This window comes from Thunnus maccoyii, chromosome 1 (assembly GCF_910596095.1).
Source record: "Thunnus maccoyii chromosome 1, fThuMac1.1, whole genome shotgun sequence".
Classification (NCBI taxonomy): Eukaryota; Metazoa; Chordata; class Actinopteri; order Scombriformes; family Scombridae; genus Thunnus; species Thunnus maccoyii.
Genome location: NC_056533.1, coordinates 30,701,454 through 30,714,676, shown reverse-complemented (window position 1 = coordinate 30,714,676; position 13,223 = coordinate 30,701,454). Strand labels below are relative to the sequence as shown.

Here is a 13,223-nt window from a genome sequence, read left to right as displayed (position 1 = left end):
TGTTTTACATGAAAACATTCACAGAGAATAAAAACTTTTTCCTGTAACTGCTGTAATTATTATAATGCTGGGTTTGTTTATATGCAGCCCTTCCTTCCCACCAGGATCTTAATTAAAAACTAAATATAACACAAAATATAAGGTCTAATTTTTTTCTACATTATTGAATCAGTTGTTAGATGCTGTTCAACTAAGCATTAGTGAAACCCACAGGCATTTATTTCAAATTACGGTTTGACTTTTGAAAGACACTAAATTTGACAGGCTTATTTGCATAGAAATGAGTGCAAAATAATTCACAAAACCTTTAGAATAATTCTATTTCATGTAATTATGCAGCCATTAAATCATGATATCTTGGGTATTAATAATTCACTCAGTTAAATTAAACATCTTAAAACAAGCAGATAAAGAATATATAACAAAGTCAAAGAGAAATTGAAGAAGAAAAGCTGACAGGGTGCAAAAAAAGCTCCTACCTCTGTATATAAGTGGAAAATTAATTATCTTTACATGACCATTATACCAACTACTATTACAGGTATTTTTGTATTATTTAATACAAAAGCAGTCATTTTATTAATTCAACTCATCTTTGATTTTATTACTTTAAATCTGGAAAGTTACAGAAAAGGTCAGTGAAAAGCCAAGATATTGATAGAGGATTAAACAGAAGGAGAAACACTACGAGATGTGCAGTGCTGGAAATCAGAGCAGAGATATAGATTGACTGATTTATCAGCCAGGGAGGAAGAAGAGGACAGAGGGAGCATGAAGGCGATTTGGGGTGATGTGAACATCAAAAACATGAAAGGGGTAGGTGATAACAGAAATTCGAAGAAGGAAGCGAGTGAGTGAAATAAGATGGGAAAAAGGCAAGATATCACTTATTTGTACTGAACTTGTACCTTTTAACAAACTCCCCGAAGGTTCTAGGCTCTTTTATCCAGCCGCCAACAAGTCAGTATCAACCATTTCCACACCCTGAACCTCTTGTTTCTGTGTTGGTTTCCTCTCTTTCATCCAGCAACCCTGCTTTTAACCTAACTCCCTAATGCAATTGCTCTTCTCTTGATCTCCCATCCAACTCATTTCTACCTTCTCTTTTTCCAAAATCTTATCTGATCCTTTTCTACTCTTTCTGCTTTGATATTTGTGTTTTATTCACTTTCTTGCTGAAAGTTTCATGAGATGATCAATTACCAGTCTCATGTTAGGGAGCTAAATATGGAGCGGGAGCCAATTAGCTTAAGGCTTGAGGCTGAAGTACATGTCCCTTCAAGTGCAATGCAACCAACAGCTGCAAGATACTGGCTCCAATTGACCCCCATTCAAAGAGCATCAACTTTTCTCTAGAAATAATGAGTCAATCACTTTTTTCAACAAGTCTTGACCTGGTCTTGACCGCTAAATTCAGGCCTCTAATAGTTGTGCTGGTGGACATTTTGGATATTGTTGCTCTGTTAATAAGATTTGAAGACTTATTTCGATAAGTTTAATGTTAAATGATCTGATACCTGCCCTGTAAGCACAATTTAGCTAGAGTAGGTAATGTTAACCCAGGTGTGCACCGCTCAGTGTTCCCAGTAAGCTAACATTTGCTTCGCTTTGAGGTAGCTAGGTGTGTTTCCAGAGCATGAAAGGCAACACCCTGCACTCCTTACTTGGAAGGTCCTGGCTGACCATAAGCTGCAACTCTGGCTCCAATGCAAACCAGTAGTTGATGACAAACCTTGCCACGTCCATCTTTATATAACATCTACAGTTTGTACATTTTAGTTTTATATGGATTAAATAAAGATAATGTGTTACTTAGTGAGCTTTAGAGGTGCTGGAGGGCAGATTTTTTATTTTTAGACAGACCTGCTTCCAGTCTTCAAACTAAGCTAAGTTAAGCTAATGGGCTGCTTCAGCCTCAACCTCAGGTAGACATTTATCAACTCTTGTCTTAACAATGTGAATAATGTGATATTTAGGGGGATTAACCTTAATAAAAGATCAACAGAGAAATTAATAAAAATGAAACAAATTAATTTGCAGCAACTGTTTATATACAGTTCAGTATACATTGCAAATATTTGTTAAATTAGGTCATACTTATACCTGCTGATATATCAATTGAGGCATCTGATTATTAATTGGTTAACTACAATGTTAAGTTAATACAGTTCATTACAGTTGACAACTGTCAACTTGAAGCACAAAATAAGACAAAATGAGAAGTTTTGTGATAGAGATACATGCAGCTTTGATTCTTTTGTGTGCAACCATCTAAATCAGTATATCAGTAACTTCTCTGTAATAACACCACAAAAACAAATTAAGAATGGACACTCTCGGGAGATGTAATTATGTGCGGTTGAGAAAGAAATTGAAAGCTGTGTCAATTAGGTTTTTATTTACCTGGTGAGCAGAACTGCTACATCATGGTGCAGCGTGTGATCGTCTCCTTTCATGTTGAGTCGTTTCTGCCATTTACAGAAGCTGTTCAAGCTGTTGTCAGCATGGTGTGTAATCTTTAAGTCATCCTGTTCACCACAGTCATTGAGATGAAGGGGAGAGAACATACAGTAAACAAATCAAATCTTTGCAGCAATTGTACCATAAGTGAACAAAACATGCAATTTCTGATGTACAGCAAGGAGAAAAATACAGGTTCTATTTGATGGAAAATGCTACAAAATAATTGCTTTAGGTTCAGCTAAAGTGCACCATCACTGCTTTTATCATCCAATGCAGCCTTCTAGTGGGCCCTAATAACAGCCATTCAGACAAAAGTAAGGCAACAACATTATATGTCATTGTGTTTTATACTTCAACTTTTGGTACCACTGATTTGCCCCACTCTCCCATCAAAGGAAATTTCTGTGCATATGCTTTTCCATTCATTCACCTGATGATCAGAATAAGTAGTGATGCACATAAGCGCATCTTCTTTTAGCCTTAACTGTTGTATTATTGTCAATTTAGTCATTTGTTACACTCACATTTGCTCCATTCATATCTACAATGTAATCCCTGCTGCTGTATGGGAAAATACAGACATTTAAACACTGTCTGATAAGTGTTGGTTGCTGTAAACACAGAAATGATCTTCAGTGTGACATTTATTTGACTTTTTGAAGTCATGTCACATAGACAGTTATTTTTATCTAGAAGAAAATTACTTAAATTTAATTGAATTAATTTAATTGGCACCATAAACCCTAAACAGGGGGCATATGCTTTAATCAACACATCTGAGCGAGATAATTTAACAGCTCATTTGGTTTAATTATCCAATTGTCCAAGTATCACGAAGTGGCAAGAAAAAGACTTCATAATTCATGCTTTTAAACATAAAAACTCTGTCTGAGCTGTAATTCCTTTCATCTGCTTTGCATTGGGGCTTTCATATTTTAATTGAAGTTTCAACTACACTTGCTACATGGAAAATAAGTAAATATTTGATATACAGTACCTGTCAAACTGTTTGGACACACTTTGAATGGGAAGGTGTGTCCAAACTTTTGACTGGTACTATATTTGAATTCAGAATTCACAGTGTTTTATTATTTATTAAGTAAGTAAGTAAGTAAAATGTATTTAATATAGCACCTTTCACAGAGCAAGGTCACTAAGTGCTTCACAGGAGTAAAACTGTTAAAGAAATAAGACCATAAAAATAGTACAATATAAAACACAATAAAGGAAACAAACAATAAAACATAAGCAACAACATATCTTAAAAACACACAATATACAAACACTAGACACTATGAGGCGAGACAGAGGCCACTTTGAATAAATTAGTCTTCAGCTGTTTTTTAAAGGTGTCAACAGAGACCACAGATCATATGTCTATAGGTACTGTGTTCCACATTGTCAGAGCCACCACTTTAAAGGCATGATCACATTTTGTTTTCAGTTGAGCGTGAGGGACAACCAGTAAGCCCTGGTCAGAAGACCTGAGTGACCTACTGGTGATATAACGATGGAGCAGGTCAGAGATGTACACAGGTGCCTGACCATGCAGGGCTCTATATGTGAAAACAAGAACCTTAAAATCGATCCTAAACTTGATGGGAAGCCCATGTTAAGATGATAAGATGGGTGTGATGTGAGTCGTCCTGCCGGACCTGGTCAACAGCCTTGCAGCAGCATTCTGGACCATCTATAGATGGTCCAGAGATGACTTGCTGAGGCAGTTGAAAAGGGAATTGCAGTTGTCCAGCCGGAAAGAAATAAAAGCGTGAATAATTGTCTCTAGCTCAAGTTAAAACAAGAAACAGACCTGAGTTTGGCAAGGTTTCATAAATGGAAGAAACATGTAAGGTTAACAATTTGATAAGTTGATCGAACTGCACAGTCTCATCCTTGGACCTGACCCTTGGAAACTATGCTATCTGAAGCAAGTTGTAGTTGTAAAAAGTTGTTAGCTATCCAGTCCTTTATGGCAGTCAGACAATTATGCAAAAGGGATAGTTTATCAGTCTCATCAGGCAAAAGAGACACTAAATATCATCAGTTTCACAGTGATAAGAGATACCTTTAAATTTGCTAATAATATGACTTAAGAAGAGCATATACAGAGCAAACAGTATAGGACCCAAGACAGAACCCTGGGGCACACCACAGGAAAGAGCAGCAAAAATGTTGGGACCAAGAAACACAGAAAAACTCCTATCCAAGAGATAGGAGGAGAACCAGTCCAGGGCACTCCCAGAGATGCCCACCCCACTGCCTCATCCTTTCAATCAGGATGCTGTGATCTACTTTATCAAAAGCTGCACTAAGATCCAGCAGCACCAAAACAGAGCATTCACCCACATCAGAGGACTTCATTATGTCACTGGACCCTCTTAGAAGAGCTCTACAACAGGCCCTGCTTTGTACTCCAGAGGTGGGGGGTCTAAAATACACTGCCGGGCAGACCCATTGCATCCTCTGTTGACCTCCATAAACTAGGTTATTGTTGATCTTTGAACTCTGAACGCAAAATGGAGAAGTTAGCAATGCATGCTGAACAAACCCCAAACTGAGAAGTAAGAAAACTAATGTTTGGAATCATTTTGGATTCGACTCCTCAGATGAAGAAATTGTGGACAAAAGTTAAAGCTGTTTGGTGACCGAGTAAAATCCAGCTGAGTAGAATTCAACTGCCTTCATGTAACATTAGCTTGTCACGTTCGCTTTTCACTCAAGTGAAGCAGAGGAGGCAACTCAAATGAACAAAACAACTTAGGCTATGTGGGTTGCATTTGAATTAAAGGGGACATATCATCCTTTTTGTGATTTTATGTTATTTTTATGCCGCTATGATGTTGGATGTCTATGTTAAACATAGAACATCTGTAAAAATGCTCCCTGAAAGTCAAAAGCCAGGGCTTCAGCCTACACTAAACACATCGTTTGTAAAGTTACCCCTACTTCCTCCTCGAACTGACGTCAGATTGTTCACACATGTCAACAAACGACTGTCAGTTCTGTAGCTTTTGTTGCTAAGGTTGTTCTATGGGTTGTTCATGTTGTCCACTCACATATTTTGGATCAGATTCAGACTTGAACATATATGGAAGTATTTGAGAGTTTCCATTTTGAGTAAAGGATGATGAAAAGAAGTGAAATTCTACTTCTATAGTTTGTTGTATGGTTTGTTGACATAGCCGGCCAAGAGGCAGCTTCCAGGAGCTAACCAATAAGAACAGAGTGGGCTCATCAGGAGAGGGACCTTAAAGAGACAAGAATTAAAACAGCCTGTTCCAGATAGAGGCTGAACTCAGTGGCTGCATAAAGGGCCAATATAAGATAAACAAGGAGTTTTGTTAACTGTAAATTATGAAAAGATATTCCAATAGAGCCCCAGAATATAAATATAGACCTTGAAATGTGCATTAGACGTCCCCCTTAATTCAAACTACCTGTTGTTGTTTTTTTTACCTTTTTTTTTTTAAGTATAAATATACTGCACATCACAATGTCACTAAAATACAGACAATATTTTACCTCATCTTGCTCCAGTAGGATGAGTCGAACAACTACAATGTTGATTGCATTTCCAATACTTGCATCTCGGAAGAGACCCGCCACCTAAAACACACACACACACACACACACACACACACACACACACACACACACACACACACACACACACACACACACACACACACACAAATCATTTAAACATTTGGATGTCACATGATATTTAAGACAGCTGATAGGTCAAAATGATCTTAATAATAAAATGTATACAATTTGTAGGCGGTTGATTTATAATTAGCTTTATAACAAGCATTTTTATATGGTGTGACCATGGCTAAGAGAAACCAGAGGCAGGTAAGTGGCTGCCATGAGTTAGATGTGGTAGAAACTTCAGAACACTTCAGATAATAAATCCAATACAAAGACTAAAATAAATAAAAAAATCACACTCATTTTAAAAGATTAGATCAAGAAATAAATAATAAACTCAACAGTCAGACCCTTAAAACAGGTTTTTATATTTGAATTGAAAGAATGCTGTATTTCTATTATGTCAGAGCTATTACTCTCCCATCTGATTCTATGAGTCATTTAACAACTGGATTTCCATTTTCAGGCCAATGCACACGCTTAAAGACATTTATAAATGTCCTCAAAAAGAAACAATGAATGAAATCATTTCCTTTTCAGAAACATCTTGTTCTCTATTTGGATATTCTTTATCTAAATAGAGAACATTCTTTCTTTTTATGCATCAAGAAATTCACAAGATGACTTGAGTCATTCAGAGGAATCTGTTTATTGGGGATGGAAACAGCGAACAACCTCAGACTACAGAGATTAGACACGGTTCATGTAGTGCAGCATTTTAATAACAACGCAATTTATCCAAATGTAAACTTTTAGAGCTGTTTATTCCACCAATTATTACTTAAAGGCCTAAGAACCCAGACCTTAAAGGGCCAACACTCTCTAACAGTGGTCACCAACCCTGCTCCTGGAGATGTTTTAGGTATCTCACCACTCTACCACACATTATTCTAATTATCAATTTGTTATCAAACCCTTGATAAGCTTCAGCTCCTTGATAACAAGTTAATAATCAGAACCAGGTGTGTTAGAGTGGGGAGATAACTAAAGCATGCAGGGTAGTAGCTCTCCAGGAGCAGGGTTGGTGACCACTGATCTATAATTATTGCTTGTAATTATGTCAATTTAATCCCTTTTATTTCTGTAATAGTATACTAGTGAAATGTCAACATATGTTATGTAATAAACCTTTCGCTGAGTTTAGTTTGAGTCACTGCAGTTTAGAGACTTTGAGAGTTTTAGAATCAGCACAATGTACCCTATAATGAGGGTGACTCACACTTAAAGTAAAATGTCAGAACAAATCCCCTTTATCAAAATCACATGGTGTGCTAAGACCCTATTTTCAGTTGGTTATTTCACCAAAAACTTCAATGGTATCATTTAAATTCTGCATTTTTACTTTAGTTTTCTAAAGCCAAGGTGTCACGTGTGGTTATACCTGCAAGATCAAGGTCAACGTATTGAGAAATGAGAACTGAAAACCACGAAACAAAGTCAGAGGTGAAAGGCCTTGTTAAGTACCTTTCACACTGATGAGATGCAAGATGATGAGCATCACTAGCAATTAAGTCAACAAAGACGTCTTCTCAAAGCAGCACCAAGCTCTATCTGTTGATCCTTTATTATAAAAGGTCTCATTACATGCTGTAGGAACTGCCCTCTGATTCTGTAGCATGCAAATCAGGGAATAAAACCAACACTTCTCTTACTCATGAGCACACAGCTAGCAGATCGGATTATTTTCTATTCAACCTTATCAGCATTTTCTCAGAAAACGTTCTTGAATTAAGACTGACAATGCCGATCTTTTGATGTGGTTAACAGACATGTGGTTAACCCAAAACAAAGTTGAAATGGGGAAGACATGGGTGGAGCTGGAGAAAAAAACTTCAAATAAGTAACAGAGAAATGACTGAGTGCATTTACTACAAACTAGAGCTGCAAAGATTAGTCAATTAATCAATCAGTCAAAAGGAAATTAATCGGCAACTATTCTGATAATCAAATAATTGTTAAGTAATTTCTTTAAGGAAAAATACCAAACATTTGCTGGTTGTGGTAATTAGGATGGAAGGATTTGAAACTTTTATATGTCATACATTACAGTTAACTGAATATCTCTGCATTTAGGGGTTTGATTCCCGGCTCCTCCAATCCGCATGTTGAAGTGTCCTTGGGCAAGATACTGAACCCCAAATTGTGAATAGTTAGTTCTCTCTGATGGACAGATTGGGACCTTGCATGGTAGCCCCTGTACCCATTCAGCATTTGAATGTGTGTGAATGGATTTATGTGACACGTAGTGTAAAAGCGCTTTGAGTGGTCGGAAGACTAGAAAGGCGCTATACAAGTACAGTCCATATACCATTGACCATTTTAGACAGCTCAGACAAAAGAAGACATCACTTGGTCTCTGGGAAATTATAATTTTTCACAATTTTCTGACATTTTATAGACAAAACGATTAAGCGAGAAAATAATCATCAGCTGATTAATCAATAGTGAAATCAATCGTTAATTTCAGCCCTACTACAACCATAAGGATGCTAGAAAAGGGACGACTGTAAAAGTGTCAGTAGGTAAGAACTAGTTCATTTTATGTATACCCCCAGCCAACAAAAATGGCAATTTTGTGCTAAAAAGACTTTAACTTTGGAGGATATCCACTTGATTTGACTTGTTTAGATTTGTTGAAACCTCATATTAGCTTCAGATAAACTTTGTTATCCATTTTTACAAAAACACACTATGACCATGTAATCTTAACATCCTCAGTTTGAGTCACGCTAGGGACTTTTGTTGTGTATTATCCCCTAATCTCTTTCCCACTGCATTTCCTGTCATCTGTCTACTGTCTACTATCAAATTAAGGCAAAAATACTTGAAAAAATACTGTCATTCATGCAGTTCATAAGTTTTCATTTTCAGTCATTCATTAATTTCCTCATTATGCATGAAGCTCCTGCTTTACAGCTACAGCACAATGCAACAAATATCTTCAGGACTTCACTGTTTGACTGAAGCCAACATGATCCTGCAATACTTTCTCAGTGAAATACAATACAATACTATGTTTTGTTATGGTCATGCCAATAAAGCTATTTGAATTGAAATATGCTGTAAGTGGTAAATATACAGTACAGTTAAGGAACTGTACAGTTTGATGCCAAGGAGCACAAGAGAGCATCTAATAAAGCAATAAAAATGCTTGCATTTATAAAAAACCACTGGAGTCTGATGATAACTCACTCACGACACAGAGTCGTAGAAGAAACACTTAGTTAATACGGGGCAGACTCCATTCATTCCTCTTAATGTCAGGCAAATCGTCAACACACTAAAGCCTCTGTACAAGTTGTGTAACTGAGGCACTTCAGACTGAACAGCTTTGAAACACATAAAAGACCTGATTCATAAAAACTCTTTTTATGGTCCTTGTTTCTCATAGTACAGTAGTGTTCATTCACAGATATTTGTGGTGCACATTTTGTAAATGAATCAACTTTGCAACAATTTTTAACGCTTCTCAGTGGCATTCATTTTGTTTTAAGTTTATTTTCTCTTTATTGTTTATCGTGTGAGTAAAAATAGAGCAGCAGCTATTTTAAGCTCATGGATTTTTTTCTCAACAATGTGCTGTAGATTGTACAAATTTCCTCTCAATCCACTTGCTCTACAGTTGCACCTAGTCCTTCAGATAAAATGTGCTTTTTAAATTCACATTGTATCTTTCTTTATGTCATTTTGGTCCGCTTGTTTAACATACAGCTGTAATAAAAATTCCAGAGAGAATATAATAAATTATCATGAGATCAACATGTGAAAGTGAGTAGGGAGTTATTTTTGGGAAAGGGCTTCCATTTGTTTCTGCTGAGATTTACTGTCCAGGCTGTAACATGTGTGTGTAAATCATAACATACAGTAGAGCAGGACAAAAAAAACAAAAAACATGAACTCCTTCTGAAGTTGAAAACTTCAAGACAGCGTCTGCGATGAGACAATGGAGCAGCTGGTGGTTGAGGAAGATGATGCCCATACTTATTGTTTGGACACGGTTAAGAGGTTGTTTCCCTTCATGCTGAGCAAGATTGTTTTCACAAAAACCAAATCATTTGGGGTTTCAAAGTTCAAAGCCTGAGTGTAGAGGACTCAAAAAAAGAACCATAAGAGGAAGTGGGAAATAATGGCAGCTTCCTCCGTGTATTATTGTCTGTTAATCCGTGAGCTTCTCTGTCACTGAATTCCTTTTCCTGATGTTTTGTCCTCTGACAGCCCTTCCAGTGGCTGTGGTCAGAGCAGATGTGCTGTATTTTGGAATAATCTACTTATGTGCTAATCAATGACAGTCAAGGAGTCAGTTTACTTAACCTCCAAACTAGGAGGTAGTGATAACATTGTGATTGTGAAAAGGTGAGGGAGTTATGCTTGAAAAAAAGATGGACAAGAAGAGTTTAATCCATCCATTGTGTTACCTAACACAAGGATGGAAAAACTGAAACAGGATCTGGTCTCAAACATCAGTGTTACCAAAAACATCTGGTGGAAGTTTTTCACATATCCTGTAACTCAGTGTTAAAAACATTTAGGAGGATTTTTTTTTTTTTTTATTAAGTTACTCAACAAAATACTGTTAAATAAGTTTTTCAGCAACAGAGCTGTGGTTCACCTGCAAATATTTGTTTTTAAAACTCAAAGCAGCTCTATTCAAATTGCTCACTGATGCTTGCTGTCATATCATTAATTAAAAATGCTGCAGGGTGTTTATTTTGTGGCTCTGTGATTCACTCCCTAACGAGTCTGTGTGTTCAGAGTTTTAACAGAGTGAACATATGGCTAAGCCATTACTTACCATATATCAATCAAAAATGACTGGACTGGATCTGCAGCCTGTAAATCAGCTCAATCATTAGTTTCACTTTAATTTTAGGGTGTAGATCATTAAAACTTTTAGCATTATGTCTTTTGTTTAGTTGATTAACTAACACACAACCCCCGTTGAGGGCACACACCCATGTGAAGTATCCCAGTTCTGATTATATGTGGGATATGATGTTGGCATGAAACATACTGTAAGTAGAATAAACTGGTTATTTATGTTTCTGATTCTTAGCGGTGTGAGCAAATAAAGCATGGGTCACAAAAAAAGTGACAGCCGACAGTTTCAATGAATGATAGCTAATTAGTGAAAGAAGATGTCAGCCTGTCCTCATATAGCGTCAACCTGAAGACTCCTCTCAAACTCTGGTGTATATAAGTGCCACCATTGGATTTATATAAAGTGCACATATTAGTGAGACAGACTTTTAACAGTATTGTCTGAAATTAATTAGAAAGGTTTTCTTCCTCCTCTTTGGCAACCCTTAAGCTGGTGTCACCCTAGCTCACCTATGTTTAAAAACGGTTACCTGGCAACCTCACAGTTATGACAGGATTCCAGGAAGTCACTGCAGCTGGCCGAGAAATAGTTCCAGCACGTAACACTAAACTTTTGTTTTTTTGCACGAATAAAACAAATGTGATAGAGCATGTTGCAGTGGTGTGTTGCTGGGTGTATTTTTCTTAACTTTGCAGAGAGACAGACTAGCTGTTTCCTGCTGCTTCCAGTCTATACGCTAAGTGAAGATAATCGTTTCCTGGCTCAATCAAAGTGGTATTGATCTTCTTTTCTAATTCTTGGCAAGAAATCAAATAACGGCTTGTCTACACGAGGCGCTTCAGCCACGTTTGATATAACAGATTCACTCGTATTGTAATCAATACAACTGTCTAAATGTGTGTAACCAAAACTGAAAGCATATTTTTGCACTTCAGGTCTTAACATCTTATAATCTTCTGTTTTATGAACATAACTACAGTGTCACATAAATCTCAGCGCTGACAAAACACAGGAGATCTTAACTGTGCTAATGTCTAAACAGATTAAAGCATACTTTAAAAAAAAAGACTAATTGTACACTATTATCAAGTGTTTTGTCATGCACATAGGAAGATTGCAATAACATACACGTAAAGCTGTATTGTTTATGCGTATAACTCTTGCAAGTATACTGAAGTACTACTTAAAAAATGTACTGATTAATAGAGAACTTGAGCTGCTGCTGCTGCTAGTTTGCTGCTTATGCTAAACATCCTACGTGGACATTGTGGAAGTGTATTTTCCAAGATGTCGTACTCTCTGTGTTATAGTGAATGCTTGGAGAGGATCAAATGTGTTGATAAAACTACACTTCAACCAACAGATTGTGATACACGAGACTGTCATGTTAATGTGAATGCGACACACTTACAATGTTCATGACAGCAAGGACGTAGCTTTCCACAGCTTTGCTGCCATGATACTCCACCATTTTTGGGTCGGCCACCACCAGCGTTTCCACCCACTTCTCTTTGCTGACTGAGCGAGGACGAATCCTCCTCCTTCTCTGCTGACGGTGTTCCCAGTGCTCCCGCTGTCTCTCAGTGTCTTCAAAACTTTGATGGGAATCTGGAGATAGGAGACAAAAATAAACATTTAGTACTTTCTTACTTGGGCACACTGTGTGCCAACGTTAGCACAGCAGGTTTGACTTTAAACTTGTCACATACAATATACACTACTGTATATACCTGCTTTTCTTGGTAGACTAAAGCAAGGGCTAAAAATCTTTATATAAAATATTTAAGCTGAGAAATGATACAGTGGGTGTTATTCATATTGCTTACAGATCCCCTCAGGACATGTACTGAGACATATAAAAATACTCTGCTTGGAACAATAATGTGTGTTTGTTTTTTCCACAAAAAAGTATAATTACCACGTTAAATTCCTTAAAATGGTATCTACTCCCTCTCCCTCATTGAATATATCATAATCTATGAATATGCAAGTGTATTCCATTTAAAAAGTTTAAGTCCTGGACGCAAGATGTCTCCTATTTCAATGAAAAGTCCATTCTCAGTGTTTGTGCACTGGAGGCTTCAAGTTCCCACATCACACTTGTGTAAATTGCATACTGGACCAGGATTGGCTTCCAAACTAGTTGTGATGTCACAAATCCTGCTTGTAAGCCCATCCCTTGAAATTAGATATAAGATGAATGTGAAAACAGTCTTCCAGCATTAAACTCTGCACAGTGAAGTTCAAAATCCAACTGAAGGAACAAGAAGAAAAACATGTTTTTCCAGTG

General features: G+C 37.0%; 1 protein-coding gene across 2 annotated transcripts in view; it reads right to left on the bottom strand.

The window, feature by feature from the left end:
* The window catches only part of LOC121895707 (A disintegrin and metalloproteinase with thrombospondin motifs 7), a 90,981-nt gene that overhangs the window by 61,785 nt on the left and 15,973 nt on the right, over positions 1-13,223 (bottom strand). For both annotated transcript variants that reach the window (XM_042409131.1, XM_042409138.1), the window contains 3 exons: positions 12,345-12,541; positions 5,986-6,069; positions 2,404-2,528 (listed from right to left, as the gene is read on the bottom strand). In XM_042409131.1, coding sequence (XP_042265065.1) covers positions 2,404-2,528; positions 5,986-6,069; positions 12,345-12,541 — 406 coding nt within the window. The remainder of the gene's footprint in view (positions 1-2,403; positions 2,529-5,985; positions 6,070-12,344; positions 12,542-13,223) is intronic.